Source organism: Mirounga leonina, unplaced genomic scaffold (genome assembly GCF_011800145.1).
Source record: "Mirounga leonina isolate KUSES-001 unplaced genomic scaffold, KU_Mleo_1.0 Mir_170, whole genome shotgun sequence".
Taxonomy (NCBI): Eukaryota; Metazoa; Chordata; class Mammalia; order Carnivora; family Phocidae; genus Mirounga; species Mirounga leonina.
In genome coordinates this window covers 7,169,825-7,189,630 of record NW_023270433.1, presented here as the reverse complement: position 1 = coordinate 7,189,630, position 19,806 = coordinate 7,169,825, and the positions used below count along the sequence as shown (strand labels likewise).

The window sequence follows — 19,806 nt, the reverse complement described above, 5'->3', positions numbered from 1 at the left end:
TTGCTGAGGGGGCAGCCGTGAACAGAAGCCAAGGGCATGGGTTTTGGTGACGGACCAGCCAGCTGTGTTGACCTCGGGCCAGTGACTTTAGCTCTCAGTGCCTCAGTTTCTTCATCTGTAGAGTGGGGATAATGGTGACCCGTGTTTTTGTTGTTGTTTTGTTTTTTTGTTTTGTTTTACAGGTGGCAATTTTATCTGTCCTCTATAAATTCTTTTAAGGTTAAAATTTTAATTATAAAAGAATACATTTTAATCTTATTCTAGAAACTTCCTTCTCTCCTAACCATTCTCCCACATGCATAAGCAACAAATTAATTGCATTTGTGAAACATTGTATAACTTCTAAATTTTAAGTTCAGTACAAGGTGCTGTGTTTTGTGTGCTAACAGGCACACTCAGTCTGCCTGCCCTGCCCGCCGACTCTTCACACAGCCCTCTAACCGGCTGTCTGGGCTGCTCAGCTCCCTGCCGTCTTGCTGATCAGCAGGTTTCTTTGGTTTATTCCTGTGGTTCCTTGGAGACTCTTGGCGTGATGAGAGCCCCCGTCCAGGGGTGACTGGCAGCCCCCTGGCGGGGTGGAACAGGACAGGTAGGGGTATGAGCAGGATCTGATTAAGTGCTTTCACCTAGGAAACTGGAGGCAACCAGCGCCCAGAATATCGAGTTCCTACAGGTGATTGCCAAGAGGGAGGAGGCAATCCATCAGTCCCAGCTGCGGCTAGAGGAGAAAACACGGGAGTGTGGGACCCTGGCCAGGCAGTTGGAGAGCGCCATTGAAGATGCTAGGAGGCAGGTCAGTCTCGATTCCATTACTAACTAACTCTGTGACCTTGGGCAAATCACCTGACCTCTCAGCCTATTTTCCCATCTAAAAAATGGGCACACAGTAGTGGCACCTGCCTCATGAATTCGTTGTAAGGATCAAATGAGCAATTACTATAGAGGATTTGGCCCTTTATTCATGATGGCTTATTCAGTTGCAGCCTGTGTGGGACTCAGCCAGGTTTACCAGAGCTCAGGTGATGACTCATGGAGTGTGGGAAAGGGGCAGGTGAAGTGGGCTGCAGAAGTCCTGTAGTTAGCTCCTGCCCCGAGGCTCCTGGGAGCTGTCCACAGCGACGTGCAAGGGCTGTCCGTGAGACCGGAGCGGGAGTGGCCCAGGCTTCTCTGCCTGGCGTTGCCCAGGTGAGGTAAGCCAGCCACACCTCCGTGCCTTCTGGGCAGGTGGAACAAACCAAGGAGCACGCAGTCTCCAAGGAGCGAGCTGCTCAGAGCAAAATCCTGGACCTTGAGACCCAGCTGAGCAGGACCAAAACTGAACTCAGCCAGCTGCGGCGGAGCCGGGACGATGTGAGTCGGGCTGGAGGGTAGGGGGCAGAAGAGAAGGGAGTGGACTGAGATTTTAGCTTCCTGGGGCCTGCAGGGCAAGGTGTTTTTATGAATAGGATATGGTTTTATTTTTCTCAAATCACTTTCCCATCCCTTAAGGATATTCCAGGCAGATCCCTTTTTTTCTTAACCGCTTGGTTAAGGTATCATTTACATACCGTAAAAGTCACTCGTTTAAACTGTACAATTCGGTGGTTTTTATTATATTGACAGAGGTGTGCCATTATCGTCACAAGCTGAGTTTAGAATATTTTCAGAAAGAAACCCCATAGCCATCAGCAGTCCCTCCCATTCCCCCGCCGTCAGCCCCTGGCAACCACTGATCAAGTCTCTAGGGATCTGTGTGTTCTGGACATTTCACACACTTGGCCCGTACTCTCGTTCTCCCTCCTAGGCTGACCGTCGCTACCAGAGCCGGCTCCAGGACCTCAAAGATCGCCTGGAGCAGTCAGAGAGCACCAATCGCAGCATGCAGAACTATGTCCAGTTCCTCAAGTCATCCTATGCCAATGTGTTCGGGGACAGTCCCTACACTGCCTACCTGACCAGCTCTCCCATCCGCTCCCGATCTCCTCCTGCCTAAGGCTGCCGGTCTTCGGCCAGGAGCCCGGATTGATGCCATGGGAACCGCAGAGGGGCCAAGCCATAGCTGGAAAGCCTCTTGCTTTCCTCTCTCTTCCACTGATGGAAGTGTGTTCAGGCAGGATCTTGTCTGAGCTACTGGCCCCAGAAAAGTCCCTAAAGCAACGAGGGGGTGGGGTGGGGGGGACAGGAACGACTTAGTTTTCTCTTTCTCCCCTCTGACAGAGTCACCTGATGGAAATTAATTACCTTGACATGCCATAAATCTACTAATCTTAGGGTACCAGATTTTAACTCACCATGACTTTGCTCCTTCCTTCCCAGAGAAAATGATCTGGACTTTTTCTTCCAGTTCCCTCACAGCCCTCCTCTTTTGAGGAATCTCTCCCTTGGGTTTTCTCTTCCCTGAACCAGCAGGATCTATTAGCCCAAGGTCCTCACCACCCCTCCTGGGCTGTGAGCATGTTCATTTGCTGTTTTCTGTCATGGGTACGGTGTTTGCCCCAACGCCTCCCTCCCACGCCCGGAGGAAACCTCAAGTTCGAGTGTCCTTGGGGCCACCTGTCCCCAAGCACTTCACAACAGACACTGCAAGGCCCATGTCCAGTGGCCTCTTCAAAGTGTAATCCCAATCTCACTGATTTTTGTTTCTCTTTGCCAGGTTTCTATCTATGGAATGCATTTATTCTGGAAATATGTGTGTTGTTTTACAAGAAGCTTTTATAATCAATATTTAAGGCTCCATTGGATGATTTCCTTTACCCACCCCTTCCCTTTTCTAAAAACGATGAAGGAAAATGCTGCAGGAGAGCCAGTAAACAAGTACTTGGTGCCTGGGACATGAGGCTTCCCATTTCATTTTGGCCCAGGTTGGTTCTTCCTTCCTTGTGCACCTTCTGCACATCATAATCCTGTGAGATGACTGGAGAACACACTTTGTACGGCACTGCTCAGTGTCAGGCGGGATGGATAGGATGGAGGAAGACAGGATGTGTATATATTACTATTTTTAAAATGTCAGTTGGTTTCTTTTTCTTTTTATAAAGATCTTATTTTGGGGGGTGCCTAGGTGGCTCACTCGGTTAAGTGTCTGCCTTCAGCTAGGGTCATGATCCCAGGGTCCTGGGATCGAGCCCGACGTCGGGCTCTCTGCTCAGTGGGGAGCCTGCTTCTCCCTCTCCCTCTGCCTGCTTGTGCTCTCTCTCTCTCTCTCTCAAATAAATAAATCTTAAAAAAATAAAGATCTTATTTTTAAAAAAATTTTTAAAGATTTTAAGTAATCTGTACACCCAACATGGGGCTTGAACTCACACCCTGAGATCAAGAGTTGCATGCCCTGCTGATGGAGCCAGCAAGGTGCCCCTAAATATCTTATTTTTAAATAATCTGTACACTCAACATGGGGCTTGAACTCACAACCCTGAGATCAAGAGTTGCATGCTCTACCAACTGAGCCAGCTAGGTGCCCCATTAGTTGGTTTCTGAATGACAAGATTATGGGCTATTTTTGTGCTCTTCACATTTTCCTGTATTTAAAAGAAAGAACAACACAATCCTTAGAGGGTGAATGAATGGGGTACTGTGCTGAACCCTAACCTTTCTGTTTTAGCTGTTATTGGCCTTCTGGGTGATCCAATCTTGTCCTCTCTATCTACTCTAACCCAAGGACAATGAACTCCAGAGAATTCCCCTATGTCCTCAAAAACAATGGGCCCACACAGTCATCTAGATTCAGAAAATCTCCTTCCCACCTCAAATTTTTGGACATCTGCAGTTTCCAGCTTTTAATTTTGCCAAGGGAGTTCATTTGAAAAACAAGCACCAGCTACCAGTGCCACAATTCGAAGCCTGTTTTCATAGCTTAATGATAAACTGACTAGAACTTACAATGTATGAGCGATCTTCCATGAAAGAACAGTTGGGGGCAGCCCTTTTGGGTCCTCTCCCTCTTCGGGAGCTTTGTACTATCACTCAATAAACTTTACTTTGCTGCCCACCAAAAAAAAAAAAAAAAAGTACAGTTGGCAAGCTTACACCAGTGTGGTACATATCTGCACAACTCATTAGTATTTTTGTAAAACTAATGAAAAATTCCTCCCACAGGGCACTGCTGTTTACAACGCTGGTGGGAAACACCTCTTTTGGAGTCTATTGCTGGGACTCTCTCAACGATGTTCTATTTTTCTTTGTAAAGTATTTTATTACAAACAGTCCAGAGAGTTTGTAAAAAAAAAAAAAAAAAAAGAAAAAGAAAATGTTTATATCACTTCAAACTCCAGAGGGTGTTTCCTTTCTACCTCGAACTGAGATCCTATGAAATGGGCAAAAGAATTGCCAAAGCTATGAAGTCCCAGTTAAAGCTGGTTCCCAGCAATGGTGAATCTTATCCGACGTATTGAGATAGGATTCACATGCCATAAAATTCACCCTTTTAAAGCGTATAATTCAGTCATTTTCAGTATATTCACAAAGTTATGCAACTATAAACTTTATCTGGTTCTAGAACATTTTCATTACCCAAAATGAAGCCCATACCAGTTAGCAGCCACTCCCCCTTTCCCCTCCCCACAGCCCCTGGCAGTCACTAAGTAAGTCTCTAAGGATATGTTTGTTATTCTGGACATTTAATAAAAATGAAATCATACAATATTGTGACCAGTGCTTTCACTTAGAATAATGTTTTCCAAGATTCATCCATGTTGTAGCATGCATTGTACACTTCATTTTATGGCCAAATAATACTCCAGTGTATGAATACACCCTATTTTATTTACTCATCAGTTGATGGACATTCGTGTTTACACTTTTTAGCCACTATGAGTAATGCTGCTACGAACATTCTACGAGGTTTTTTTTCTTTTTCTTTTTTTTAAAGATTTTATTTATTTATTTGACAGAGAGAGACACAGCGAGAGAGGGAACACAAGCAGGGGGAGTGGGAGAGCGAGAAGCAGGCCTCCCGCGGAGCAGGGAGCCCGATGTGGGGCTCGATCCCAGGACCCTGAGACCATGACCCGAGCCGAAGGCAGACGCTTAACGACTGAGCCACCCAGGCGCCCCCATTCTACGAGTTTTTATGTGGATGCATATTTCATTTCTTTGGGTATATACATATACACCGAGGAGTAGTGCTGGGTCAATGGTAACGCTAACCTTTTGAGGAACTGCCAGGCTGTCTTCCACAGGAGTTGCCCCATTTTAGAGCCCACCAGCAATGTTCCAATTTCTCCACATCCTCATCAAAACATACTGGGATTTCTGCAATCCAGAGACTCCAGCCTTCAAAAGATCCTGATCCTACCCTGCAAGCAAAAGAAGTAGCGTAGGGACCAAACCCTACGCACAAGCGCGCGGGCGAGCGGGCTCGGCGCGGGAGGCGGGGCTACGCAGCGTTAGGGGCAGGATTGCGCTGCGCGGCTGCGTGCGCGCCCCGGAAGCGGAAGCTAGGGCCCGTTTCCGGGCGGCTGATTCGAGGACTGGTTTTGTCACAAGCAGAGACTCTGAAAAGCTCCCTCAGGTGGGCCATGCCGTCTGAGGGTCGCTGCTGGGAGACTCTGCAGGCACTGCGCAGTTCCGACAAAGGTCGACTCCGCTACCACCGCGACTGGCTGTTGCGGGGCGAGGTGAGCGGGGGGCCCCGGAGTGGGCGGAAGGGCTCCTGGCCACGGGACCCTGCTGTTCCCTAACCCTTGGCAAGTCTTGCGCGGGGAACACGTGCGTTTTTTCTGACAACCCGCATTTGTTTCTTGACTCCCGTGTGTGCATCTCCGTGTCCTAGAGCGTCTGCTCTCCTGCCTATTCTCGCCTTTCAGGGAGCTCTTATTTCAAAGGTGCTCTTCTCTAAAGGCTTCGTTGCCACTCCCAGTCAGAGTCAGAGTTAGGCGCCTCCGCTGTGTTGTCAAAGCAACCCTCTCGGGGTCAGTTATTTACTGCACGTCTCTTGTGCTAGGAGATTTAGCGGAGAACGATTAATATGACCTAACCTATTGAAAAGACGAAAATTCTAGATGACATTGGGCAGACTTGGAAAGTTTAATGGTGGCGTGGTCCCTGTACCTAGAATTTGCAAACCCATGCACTAGACTGCAGGGCTGTAGACAAGGCTCAGGCATAGTTCCTGTACCCAAGTTGCTGATGATTATAGATAGGATGTTGTCCTGTCTATTTACACGTTCTAAAGCATTTCCCTGTCTTTTAATATCCCTGGCAGTTTTAGGGAATACATAACTTGCATTCTGTAGGATGAATCCCAGGATGGGTCTGTCTGGTGTAGTCACGCTGTGCATTTTTGGCAGGAATACCGTAGAAATGATGCTGTGTTCTCACTCATATCAGGAAGCACACACATGCTGCAACCCATCCCAACACTGGGAATCCTCACCTTGATCACCTGGTCACATTGTTACCTGCCGGATAGCTGCACTTAAAATGGGGCGTTTTTCCTTTTGTAACTGATTAGTATCTTGTGGGGAGGTAATCCAAGATTACACTAGTATCCCGTAACTCGTCAAACCTCCACGGTTGGCATTCATTATTTCTGCCTGAATCAGTCACCCCTGTGAGGTAACCAAACGGCGTTTCTTTAATATCCACCGTTCCTTCTACGCTTGGTAGTTGGCATTCTACTGTAAGGAAGAGCTTTCTTTTCTCCCCTGTTTAATGAATTATTTATATTATCATGTACTCCTGGGTTCCTGTTTTATTCAGTGAGTTGTAATCCATTGCTTGTACCCTTGTGTGTGTGTGATTTTCATTGTGTGGGAAGTGTGTCTTCAGGATAAACTCTGAGACTTGAGATTGCTGGGTCAAAAGGTAAACGTTGATGTCCCCCGCCCCGCGTTACGGATGCATCAGATGGCCTTCCAATCAACAATGCATGATCGTGCCTTTTTGCCTGCAGCCTTGTCCACAGAACGTATGCATTGTTATACTTTTAATTTGTGCTTATCTAGTGGGTAAGAATGAGATCTTAGGATTGTCTTACAGTGCCTTTTTTTATTCAGATTGAACATTTTTTCATATATTCAGGAACCAATTTTAATCTTTTTTTTTTTTTTGAAGATTTTATTTATTTGTCAGAGAGGGAGAGAGCGCGCACACACATGCACACAAGCAGGGGGAGTGGTAGGTAGAGAGTGAAGCAGGCTCCCCTCTGAGCAAGGAGCCTGATGTGGGACTGATCCCGAGATCCTGGGATCATGACCTGAGCTGAAGGCAGAAGCTTAACCGACTGAGCCACCCAGGTGCCCCATCGGGAGCCAATTTTATATCTTTATCTGTGAATTGGCGGTTTATGTCTTTTGCTCATTTTTCTATTGGAATTTTTCTCCACCCCAAATTTTACAAGTTCTTTATGTGTTAGGATAACAATAGCCCTTTATCTGTGATATATATTGCATGTATTTTTTCTGGTTTGTCAGTTGAAATTTTTTTGTGTTTATGGTGTTTTTTGTATCTATGGTTTTATTTTTTACATTTAAAACTTTGGCCCTGGACTATATTTTGGTGTAAGGAATGAGGAAAAGAGTGTTGTCTCAACATTATTTCCATTATGTCTTGAAAATGAGTCTCATTACCTTATAAAGTGTACATATAGCCTGTTTGCTTCTGTGTCTGGATTATTTTCCATGGATTGAGTATCTGTTTAGTGCACATGGGATGTATACCTGTGATCTAGATCAATATCTCTTGGCTGCAGCATTTATTGAGACTTTGGGCTGAGCCGGATAATTCTTTGTTGTGAGGGGCTGCTATTGCTGTCTTGCAGTAGCAAGATGTTTAATGGCATCCCTGGCCTCCACCAACTAGATGCCAATAGCACCCTCCCAGTGGTGACAACGAAAAATGTCTCCAGACATTGCCAACTGTCCTCTAGGGGGTAAAAGTGATCCTGCTGTAGAACCACTGATCTAGGTAAAATAATAACTTGCAGTTTTTGAGTAGTTATTGTGTGCCAGGTATTCTTCTAAGCCGTTTATATCTATTATTCATTTAATCCTCTCCAAATCTTTTGAGGTGGATCCTTTATTATTCTGTTTTAGAAGTGATGAGGCTTAGGCACAGAGGGGTTAGGTAGCTTGCTCATGGTTATACAGATAAGTGGAGTGCAGGGATGGAACGCAAGCTAAGAAGGGCTGGTTCTAAACTCATTGCTCTTAAGCACTATTGTACCATTTTTCCATATTTCCTGGTAATATTTTCCTGACATTGCAAGTTCTCAGCCAGAGTTGCTGTGTCTTTTAACTGCGGTGAAATGGTAATAAACTTCTCTGGTTTGAAGCATTGTATGGGAGTTACATAGAGATAATAGTTAACTGGTAGAGTTGAATGAGTTTTCCACACACATATTAAAGGGTTGCTAGAACTTGTTTTATAGGCTTTCTATTATAAATCCCATTTGCTTTAAGCCATTGGTCTTTATGTCAGTAACCACTTGTCCATGCCCTTTTTTTTAAAGATTTTATTTATTTATTTTTGCGGGACAGAGCAAGAGCGGGGTGGGGGTGGGGCAGAGGGAGAAGCAGACTCCCCGCTGAGCAGGGAGCCTGATGCAGAACTCCATCCCAGGACCCTAGGATCATGAGCTGAGCCGAAGGCAGATGCTTAACCGACTGAGCCATTCAGGCTCCCCCATGCCTTTTTTTTTTTTTTTTAAAGATTTATTTATTTGACACAGAGAGACAGCTAGAGAGGAAACACAAGCAGGGGGAGTAGAAGAGGGAGAAGCAGGCTCCTGGCTGAGCAGGGAGCCCGACGCGGGGCTCGATCCCAGGACCCTGGGATCATGACCTGAGCTGAAGGCAGACGCTTAACGACTGAGCCACCCAGGCGCCCCCCCCCATGCCTATTTTTACATGCTATTTTCACATAAAAAATTATAATTTTCACAATAAAAATTATTTAATTTAAAAATTAAATCTAGGGAATTAGAACAAGGAGAAATATGTCACTCGTCACCCAAGCATAACTTCTAGCATATGTCCTTCATGTCTTTCAGTGTATTAGCATTTTTTTAAAAATTTTATATAATTGTAGACATTTATACTCTTGGTTTTTCACTTAAAATTGAATCTTGGGGGAGGGAGAAATGGGAGGAAGGTTGTCAAAAGATACACACTTCCAAGGGGCACCTGGCTGGCTCAGCCAGAAGAGCATGTGACTCTTGATCCTGGAATTGTGAGTTTGAGCCCCACATTGGGTGCAGAGATTACTTAAAAAAAAAAAAAAAAACTTAACAAAAAAAGATAGACTTCCAGTTATAAATACTAGAGATGTAATGTACAATGTGACTGTAGCTCACACTACTATATGATATATTGGAAAGTTAAGAGTGAATCTTAAGAGTGAATCCTAAGAGTTCTCATCACAAGGAGAAAGGTTTTCTTTTGCCTTTTTTCTTTTCTTCTTTGTGTTGTATCTGTAGTAGAAGATGGATGTTGGCTGAACCTATTGTAGTAATCTTTTAATATATCTGTAAATCAACCCATCATACTGTCACTTTGAGCTTATACAGTGATGTATATCAAATATTTTTCAATAAAACTGGGGAAAATTTGAATCTGAAGTATGGTGTTAACATAGGATTCACAATCAGTACTTTTTTTTTTTTTTTAACGTGGGGCTTGAACTCACGACCCTGAGATCAAGACCTGAGCTGAGATTAAGAGTCAGACGCTTGCTTAACCAACTGAGCCACCCAGACGCCCCCACATTCTGTACTTTTAAATGACTAATATACCCTGATTGTGTATACTGTAGCTTAGGTCAAAATTCCCTGTGTTCTTTTCCATTCTGTTTTAGATTGCTTTCGAATATGCTTTTTTCTTTTTTTAATTTTTTTAGATTTTATTTATTTTTTGACAGAGAGGGAACACAAACAGGGGGAGTGGGAGAGGGAGAAGCAGGCTTCCCGCTGAGCAGGGAGCCCGATGCGGGGCTCGATCCCAGGACCCTGGGATCATGACCTGAGCCGAAGGCAGATGCTTAACGACTGAGCTACCCAGGCGCCCCTCGAATATGCTTTAATGACCGTCTTTGTGTGTCATTCCTTTTTCTGTGGTTATAGTTATTTAGTCTGATGTTGTAAAAGGATGCTAGTCAGGGTCATTACCAAGAAACTACTTGCGATGTAACGTATGGTGACTAAGATAACGTAATAAAATTAAATTAAAAAAAAAGAAACTACTTTCTTGGGGTGCCTGGATGGCTCAGTCGTTAAGCGTCTGCCTTCGGCTCAGGTTGTGATCCTGGGGTCCTGGGATCGAGCCCCGCATACAGCTCCCTGCTCAGCGAGAAGCCTGCTTCTCCCTCTCCCACTCCCCCTGCTTGTGTCCCCTCTCTCGCTGTGTCTCTCTCTGTCAAATAAATAAATAAAATCTTAAAGTAGTTTCTTTTTTTTTTTTATCTTCGTCTCTGATTGTTAGTACAATTAGATTGGGTCTTTGGTGTGTGTGTATGTATGTATATATTCAGGCCTTCTTAGATAACCAGTAAGGCAGATAGTGGAAAATAAGGACAGAATTTTGTTTTTGTTTTTGTTTTTTTTTTAAAGATTTTATTTATTTGAGAGAGAGAGAGAATGAGAGACAGAGAGCACGAGAGGGAAGAGGGCAGAGGGAGAAGCAGACCCCTTGCTGAGCAGGGAGCCCGATGCGGGACTCGATCCCGGGACTCCAGGATCATGACCTGAGCCGAAGGCAGTCGCTTAACCGACTGAGCCACCCAGGCGCCCCAGGACAGAATTATTTTTGATTGCTTGAATCAGTTGACATGCAAGTTGGGCTTCACCTTCTTCTTCTCTCTAGGATGTTTTGGAAGAATGTATGTCTCTTCCCAAGCTGTCTTCCTACTCTGGATGGGTGGTAGACCATGTCTTACCCCATACACAAGAGAACCCACCTTCCTCTGAGACCTCAGCATCCTCTAGATCCACTTCCACCCTCGACCAACCTTCATGTGTTCCCAGATCTCCTGTCAGAACCCCTGCCTTCTCACCATCCTCCTCAGCAACACCAGATGGAGCCCAGGTAAGGTTTATGTTCAGCTTAAGACAGGAGGTAGAGGTGGCCGAAAAGTTGAAGTGTTTAAGGGACCCCTGGCTGGTTCATGTGGTGGTGGAGTGTGCGACTCTTGCTCTCAGGACCGTGACTTCAAGCTCCACACTGGGTGTAGTGATTACGTAAAAATCTTTTTTTTAAAAGTTGAAGTGTTTAACATTGTCAGACAACAGTGACCTTACCCTGGGGAAGATCATGATGACTCTTGTAGCTGTCATAGGGACCCCATTCACTACATTATGCAGTGTTCTCTTAACGAAGAGCTGAGAGAGAGAGTCCCCTCTGTTCTTAGTACCAAGAATAGCAATTAATTTCATGAGCAACTGGTTTTTTTCTCATGAACATTGCATGAGTTTAACTCATCAGGTCTCCCTTTTTGTGTTGGCTGCTGGAGGCTTACAGTAAATTTCATACCTGTTCTCCAAATGTATGTACCTTATCATTGGTTCTGTAATTTGTAAAACAAAAATTGTAATTTGTAAAAAAAAAAAAAAGGGCGCCTGGGTGGCTCAGTCGTTAAGCGTCTGCCTTCGGCTCAGGTCATGATCCCGGGGTCCTGGGATCAAGTCTCTTGTCCAGCTCCCTGCTCTGCAGGGAGTCTGCTTCTCCCTCTGCCATTCCTCCCACTCCTCTCAATCTCTCTCTCTCTCTCTCAAATAAATAAATAAAATCTTTAAAAAAAAAATTTCTGTTTCTATGAGCTCTTTTCAGTTCCAATCCTGCCAATACCGTGGCATGCCAGTGAGCAGGCATCTTCCTCATGCTTCAGCTTCTTCATCTGGAAATCTGGTACTGTGCCAAATTGCTGAGGCCCTTTCCAGATAGAGAATTCCATCATTCTTGAGGTTTATTTATTTATTATTATTATTATTTAAAGATTTATTTATTTGAGAGAGAGCATGCATGAGCCGTAGAGAGGCAGAGGGAGAGACTCAAGCAGACTTCCCGTCGAGCACAGAGCCGACATGGGGCTTGTTCCCAGGACCCTGAGATCATGACCTGAGCTGAAATCAAGAGTCAGACGGTTAGGCGACTGAGCTACCCAGGTGCCCCCATTCTTGAAGTTTAAATAAAGTTTTGGATGGCTTCGCATAATGGATTATTGTGTCATTTAGGAATTTTTGGTGTTTAACGGAAACCCAGTTTAAACTAGCTTAAGCAAAACAAGAGGGAGAAAAAGGAATTAACTAATTAGCTCATATAACCATAAAGTCTACGAATGCATTCAGAATCGGTTTGATCTAGGCAATCTACTTTCTGCTTGTCTTTGCTTTACATCATTTCTGACTTGATCCAGTGACCCAAATACGGGCTTTGCCTCTCCTCTCTGTTTAACTCTTCTTAGTTTCATTGTTTATATAGATTACCTGTGGCAAGATGGCCATTAGTAACCCTAGATACATACCTTCTTAGATTAGCATCTCCAGAAGTATTAAGCCTTCCCAGATAACTTCATCAGAAAAGTTCAGAGATGGAGTCTGGCCTAGCCTAGCTTGGGTCATAAGCCTCATTCTTGAAGTAGATGCTGGGGCACAGGGTGGTGGTGGTGGGGCAGATAGAGTACTTTGGTAGGCTGGTCACATGATTACCTCTGACGGAGGAGGGTGGAGGAACAGGATGTGGGTTGGGATTGCTCCATTCAAACCACCTCAGCACAAATGGACACTTATCAGAAGAGGGGAAAAATTTGCTGGGTAGATCAAAACAGACAAGCAAATCAAAAAAGCAAACAATTTTTTTTTTAAAGATTTTATTTATTTATATGACAGAGAGACACAGCAAGAGAGGGAACACAAGCAGGGGGAGTGGGAGAGGGAGAAGCAGGCTTCCCGCTGGGAGGCAGGGAGCCCGAAGTGGGGCTAGGTCCCAGGACCCTGGGATCATGACCTGAGCCGAAGGCAGATGCTTAATGACTAAGCCACCCAGGCGCCCCAAACAAAGCAAAATTAAAAAAAAAAAAAAAAAAAAATAGAACTGTCCAAAGCAAGAAATCATTTATTGGTTTGTATATTATTATATAAATATAGTTTATTATTTCCTTTACTAAGGAAAACAGAACAAGATCAACATCATGAAAAGCACACTGGTTCTTTTTTTTTTAAGATTTTATTTATTCATGAGAGAGAGGCAGAGGGAGAAGCAGGCTTCCCAAGGATCAGGGAGCCCGATGCGGGACTCGATCCCAGGACCCCGGGATCATGACCTGAGCCGAAGACAGACGCTTAACCATCTGAGCCACCCAGGCGCCCAAGCACACTGGTTCTAACCTAAATTGTTTTATTGTTGTTCTTATGGTTATTGCTCATAAGTAGGGATGTGGTTTTCCTCTAGAAGGAATAACACCAAATTTGCCATCTTGAATGTTTAATTTTTCCATTTTTTGTCTATATAGGGCAACCATGAGTCCCAGCATACAGAACCTATGGTACTTCAGTCCTCCCGGGGGGTCAAAGTGGAAGGCTGCATCCGAATGTATGAGCTGGTGCACAGGATGAGAGGAACAGTAAGTGACCCATGAAGTAAGGCAGGCTTGACCCGAGGGGGCCACATGTAAATGCAGTTCTTCAGGCATTATGGATGTCCACCTCATGCTAATCGTCGTGTCCCCCTTGCTAGCAGCTCCCAATTCATTTGGGGAGATAGTGTAATGCAGCAGTCACAAGTGAGCTCTCTGAAGGGAGATCTGGGTTCAAATTCTAGCTCTTCTATTTTACATATGATTTCAAGAAAATTACTTAGACTTTCCTGGCTTCCATTTACTTCTTCAGAATTTGTTTGTTTTTTTTTAAAGATTTTTTTATTTATTTGAGAGAGAGAATGAGAGAGAGAGAGAGAGAGCACATGAGAGGGGGGAGGGTCAGAGGGAGAAGCAGACTCCCTGCCGAGCAGGGAGCCCGATGAGGGACTCGATCCAGGGACTCCAGGATCATGACCTGAGCCGAAGGCAGTCGCTCAACCAACTGAGCCACCCAGGCGCCCACTTCTTCAGAATTTGAACGTGACCCGGGGCCTGGCAGTAACGTTACACTGAGAAGATGGATCTTAACAGCCTCCGGAGGAAAGAATAACACTTTTTTTTTTTTTTTAAGACTTTATTTACTTGACAGAGAGAGACACAGCGAGAGAGGGAACACAAGCTGGGGAAGTGGGAGAGGGAGAAGCAGGCTTCCGCCAAGCAGGGAGCCCAATGCGGGACTCTATCCCAGGACCCTGGGATCACGACCTGAGCCGAAGGCAGACGCTTAATGACTGAGCCACCCAGGCGCCCCGAGAATAACACTATTTTAATAGTTTATTTGGACTTTATTATTTTTTCATGCTTTTCCAATAAAAGTTAGGATTTTAATTCCCAAGCCTTTTGAGAAAGCAAAGTTAAGGCAACAGAAATTGGAACACCTAATTCATAAATTTAACAACAAACCCATGTAATTTCAGTACATAAAGTGAGCCATTTATTATAGGCTAGCAGTGTTTCAAATGCTGTAGGTCTGGGCCCCACCAGCTGCTGTTTTCATGCAGGAACCACGGTGCCGGCTCCCCACAGCTCGTCTTTTCATCCTGGTTTTACTACAGAAGGAGCACGTGTACTTGTCGTGCTGGTTTATTTCTGTTTTCTCCGCCATTTTCCTGAGGGAGGCGCCATAACGGCCCCCGTATTTACAGAGGATCCCAACCCTCTGGGGGCCTTTCGCCATGTCACCACCAACTAGATCTGAGCCCAAAGAGCTGACTTTATTATTTTTTAATTAGGAAAACAATGCATGACTTTGTAAACATTTCCACAGATTACGTGAATTTATAAAGTGAAAGTCTTCCGGCGTCTACCCTCATTCATTCATTCACTGAGTCAGCCAATAGCTGTCAAGCTCTCACATGCTTATTGAGCACTTAGATGCTGTTCTAGGTCTAGAGAAAATAGCAAAGCAGACGGGAATCCAGGCCCTCATGGGGCTTCTGCACTGGTGAGGAGAGGTAGGAGTGAACAAGAGAAATAAGTACAATGTAGGTAGAAGCCGTTGTACTCTGAAAGGCGATGGTTGCTTCCACTTGGGTGCTACCAGTGCGCACGGTGAGGAGTGGTCAGATCCTGGCGAGGTGGGGCCCTTTCAGCTGAAGACTTAGGTCCTTCATCTCTGGGAAAGTTTTTTCCCTTTGATTAGTTTCTCTTCCTCTCCATTTCCTTGTTTCTTCTCTTTCTGGGAACTTTTATTAGTCAGAGATGGGCTCTCCTAGATTAATTCCCTATTTCTCCTATTCTTTCTCTCATTTCCCTTTTGTCTTTCTCTGTTTTCGAGAAGATTTCTTTATTTTATTCCTCCATTGTTGTTTGAAAAAATGTGTATTTATGTATTTTTTAAATGATGGGTTTAATTTTCATGAGCTTTCTCTTATTTTCCACTTGTTCTTTTTTCAGAGCATTTTATTCTCATATCATACTAGAGTCCTTTTTTCCAATTTGTGTTCCTTGAAATACCTGTTTCTTCTAGATTCGTTATTTTCCACTTGTTCACCTTGATCTCCTAGGGTACACAGTTTCCTCAAATAGCTAATGACCTTTCTTTGCCAGTGATTGGACCAAGGCTTCCAGGTGCATAGTCAGGAACAAGATTATAATGCTTTTGGACTTCCTGAGTGTCAGCATTCCTAGGGTATTGTTCTGGAATACCAGCCTCCATGCTAGCCAACCCAGTTATCTCCAGACAATTTATTTTGTTATAGGAAAGAACTCCGTTTTTTTTGGGCGGGTGGGAGTATGCGTGATCGTGTAATAAATCGCCCCCAAACTGTGGCTTACAACCACCCCTGGTATGTCACTACTGTCTTTCATGTTTCTGGAGGTCAACCCACTCCACTAGATGGTTCTCACTTAGGGGCCGTGCAGGTTCGGCAGCTGGGGCCGTAGGTCTTTCAAAGGCTTCCTCCGTCACCTGGGTAGCAGCTGCAGTTAGCTGTTGGCTGCAACATCTGTCCTCTCCACATGGTGGGGCTTCCTTCTGGCAGGGAGCTCAGGTTCCGAGAACAAACATCCTGGAGCCCTGTGGCCTTTCTCGAAAGTTGTGTAACATTATTTCTCTTTCCCTCCTTCTCTTGGTCAAGGCAGTCTTGAAGCTCTGCTCAAGTTGAAGTGGAGGAGATGGGAGGGTGTCAGAGAATGTGCAGAGCTCTTTTTAAATCGTTACATAGTCCTCAACAGTAAAAGCAAATCAAGTACAAAATGGGCCAAAGTAGAGGTTCTTTACCAAAGATATAGGCAAAGAAGCACGTGAAAAGATATTTTTAAAAAATCATGACAGCACACGTGCCTGGCTGTTGGCTGTTCTGATTTCATGATTTCGGGGTGGGGGCAAGGGTTGACTATTTTGTCCACAAACATTCCGCTGGTGTTTCTGTTTTCAGCCACATGAACCTCACCTGATTTCAGACCTGGCATTTTTCAGTCTGAACCCTCTTTGAGGTTCTGCTAGGTTGGCTGCCTCCCTGAGAGGCGTAATCTGCTTCTGTGCGCACGTGCATGTGCGTGCGTGCATCCTCACGTTTTTTCAGCCCTGCTCTGTCAGTCCACATTCCTCTCCAGAAACTTTCTATTTTCCAGAAGCGTGTTGAAAGTTTTTCCCTGCTGAAGATTCCATGTGCTCTCTATTGTTGAGTCTTTTTTTCTTTCCCAACTCTCTTTACACAGAGGCTCAGAGGAGAGGTTATATATGCTTGTGGTCACTTTGCCTTCTTGCACTGGAAGCTTTAAAATAGAACATAGTGTCTTCACAATATATTTTGCTATATCTTCGTGCTAGTATATACAGCGGCTCATCCTTCTTAAGGCTGCAAGGTATTCTCTAGTCTGACCCACTGTAATATGTCTAGTCAATCCCTAGTTAATTTAAATTGTTTTAAATTTATTGCCATCATCAGCAGGGCTGCTGTAAGCATCTTTGTACATATATCTTTGCACACGCTTGCAAATATTTCCTCAGGATAAATTCCTAAAATTAAACTAGTGTCAAAGGATATATACACTTTACATTTTGGTAGTTAAAATGTCACATCACCCTTAAAAACCATATGAGAGTACTCCCATGAATAATAAATGGAATACCTGATACCCTTAGAAATATAGGAAGGGGACTTTCCTAAGTGGAAGTGGGGGCAGGGAGATGGAGGCAGAGATGATAAGGTAAGGAAAGGAGTGAGATAGGAATGGGCATAGCATGTTTATGGAATTCGAGTGAGAATTTCTGTTGGTTACTCTGAAACCCTCATCAGAATGCACAGGATGGAGGCTTAAAAGCACAGGACTGTTTGACACTATGTTAGTAAATACCTGTTCATTCTCAGCTGATATTGGAGTGACATGAACCGAATGGGGCAAATGGGAAGAGCTTTCCAAAACAGCTGAGTTTAAACATCCACCCAAAGGGGAGATGCAACTCGAGTGTAGTTTCTGAGAAGTAAACAGTTGGTTCCGTGCCCTTGAGTATCTCTGGAGCTAAGGACCGACGGGAGGGTATTCCCTATGGGTAAGTGAGCAAGGCGCTAATGGAGCTGCAAAGAGCAGGTGCTGATCCTTTCCAGGAGGGCCTGAGGCAGTGGCAAGAGGAGCAGGAGAGGAAGGTGCGAGCCCTCTCCGAGATGGCATCTGAACAACTGAAGCGCTTTGATGAACGGAAGGAGCTGAAACACCATAAAGAATTCCAGGACTTACGGGAAGTGATGGAGAAGAGGTGAGTGGGACCATCAGTGTGCTCAGCGGCACCTCTTTCCCAACATGAAACCCAAAGGGAAAGAGTTGGACTTCTTCTGAGGCCTTAAACGTCAAAATAAAATAGCCAGAAAAGCTTATAATGTAGAAAGATGACAAGTGTATCACAAAGAAAAGGGAGGCTTTTAGGAGAGGTGAGGTAAGACATCTTTAGGAAGCATGCCTGACTGCTCCTCCCTGCCATTTCTTGCACAGCTCCAGAGAAGCCCTGGGGCACCAAGAGAAGCTAAAAGCTGAGCATCGTCACAGAGCAAAGGTCAGAGCCTGGGAGAATCCATGTGGGTTTTTGTGTGTCTGGCTCTAACCTGCCGGAAGTCGGGTTTTGGCCAACTGGCATGGAGGACCTGGCCCACATTGCACCTCCATGGGACTCACCTTGGGCTGTGGGCCCATCTGTGAACATATGGAGCCCACATAAGGCTTGGGGGACGTGGAAAGAGAAGGCCCAGGGGCGCCTCCGAGAGAGGTAACAGGACTGCCCTTCGTGTAGATTCTCAACCTGAAGCTGCGGGAGGCCGAGCAGCAGCGCGTGAAGCAGGTGGAGCAGGAACGGCTGCGGAGGGAAGAAGGCCAGGTTCGCCTACGGAGCCTCTATGCCCTGCAGGAGGAGGTGCTGCACCTCAACCAACAGCTGGATGCCTCCGAGCCGCACAAAGACGCGCTGAAGCTTGACCTGTCTGCCTTCCGGACCCGAGGCAACCAGCTCTGCGGCCTTGTCTCGGGGATCATTCGGGCCACGTCTGAGGTGAGGGTCTTTGGAGGGACCTTGAAGAGATAATCCCGATTAGCATTTCATCTTTCTTCCCTGACAAGTTGCGTGGGGGCAGTTATTCCCACGCCAAATTGGACTCATACATACCGAATTTCCTGTCTTATGTTAAACAGATAATTGTTTATTCTGATTGCAAAATAGTTGCGTTCATTCAGTAGTATTTTATTGAGCACCTGCAATGCTATGGTAAAAGTTAAAACCTTACGGGAATGTGCATTGCTTTTTTCAGTTAACGTATTTTGAAAGCATAATTACTATAACCATTAACAATATTTTGATTTTTTAATTAAAGCAGTGTTAAAAACTGCAAGTATTACCGTGACACATAGCAGATATTCAGTAAGTATTTGATGAACTTGTCAGAATTGGATACTTTGCACATATAATCTTACCAAAATCGTTTGAAAAAACATGCCTACTGTTGAACATTTAAGTTTCTGTATTTTTACTACCATGCATAACACTGTAGTGATACCATTTTATATATGCCTTTCTTGTATTTCTTTGAGAAAATTTCCTAGAAACAATTACTTGGTCAAAGAATTTTAAGGTTCTTGATTCTTACCCAAAGCTTGTAGCAATTCACATTTTTTTTTTAACTTTTTAATTTTTTTCTTGAAGTAGGCTCCATGCCCAGCATGGGGTTTGAACTCACGACCCCAAGATCAAGATTGACTCTACTGAGCCAGCCAGGCGCCCCCCACAATTGACATTTTTATGAATTGTACCTTCTTACCCTTAGTTCATATTTCTGCGTGAGTTTTGTTTTAAAAATCCAGTTGATACATGTTCTAAATATTTTTTTTTTTTGGATTTTATTTATTTATTTGAGAGAGAGAGAGTGAGCACGAGAGGGGGGAGCAGGAGAGGGAGAAGCAGACTCCCCGCTGAGCAGGGAGCCCAATGCGGGACTCGATCCCGGGACTCCAGGATCATGACCTGAGCTGAAGGCAGTTGCCCAACCACCTGAGCCACCCAGGCGCCCGATACATGTTCTAAATATTAAGAATTTTATGCATTTATCATATTTGAGGCAGAAGTTTATTTTTATAGTTTATCGTTCCCTTTGAATTAGCTTTATAGCTTTTGTTTACCTTTCCTTTTGTAAAATTTCAAACCTACACAGAATTAGAACAGCATAATGAACCTTTATGCAACCATTCCCCAGCTTGAGCAAGAATCAACACATGGCAGTCTTATTTCATCTCTCTTTCCAGCTGCATGCCCTCTCCCGAATGGTTTTACAGTGA

General features: G+C 44.6%; 2 protein-coding genes across 5 annotated transcripts in view; both read left to right on the top strand.

The window, feature by feature from the left end:
- Positions 1-3,027, top strand: part of ODF2 (outer dense fiber of sperm tails 2) — a 33,535-nt gene extending 30,508 nt beyond the window's left edge. For all 3 annotated transcript variants that reach the window (XM_035015700.1, XM_035015699.1, XM_035015701.1), the window contains exons 19-21: positions 631-793; positions 1,225-1,350; positions 1,784-3,027. In XM_035015700.1, the coding sequence (XP_034871591.1) occupies positions 631-793; positions 1,225-1,350; positions 1,784-1,972 (478 nt within the window). In that variant the 3' untranslated portion in view covers positions 1,973-3,027. The remainder of the gene's footprint in view (positions 1-630; positions 794-1,224; positions 1,351-1,783) is intronic.
- Positions 3,028-5,433: 2,406 nt separating this feature from the next.
- The window catches only part of LOC118017624 (spectrin alpha chain, non-erythrocytic 1), a 97,269-nt gene continuing 82,896 nt past the window's right edge, over positions 5,434-19,806 (top strand). The window contains exons 1-6 of one of the 2 annotated variants that reach the window (XM_035015697.1): positions 5,434-5,594; positions 10,776-10,997; positions 13,420-13,530; positions 17,598-17,746; positions 17,980-18,040; positions 18,275-18,529. In XM_035015697.1, the coding sequence (XP_034871588.1) occupies positions 5,496-5,594; positions 10,776-10,997; positions 13,420-13,530; positions 17,598-17,746; positions 17,980-18,040; positions 18,275-18,529 (897 nt within the window). In that variant the 5' untranslated portion in view covers positions 5,434-5,495. The remainder of the gene's footprint in view (positions 5,595-10,775; positions 10,998-13,419; positions 13,531-17,597; positions 17,747-17,979; positions 18,041-18,274; positions 18,530-19,806) is intronic. The other variant, XM_035015698.1, reaches the window with a different exon arrangement.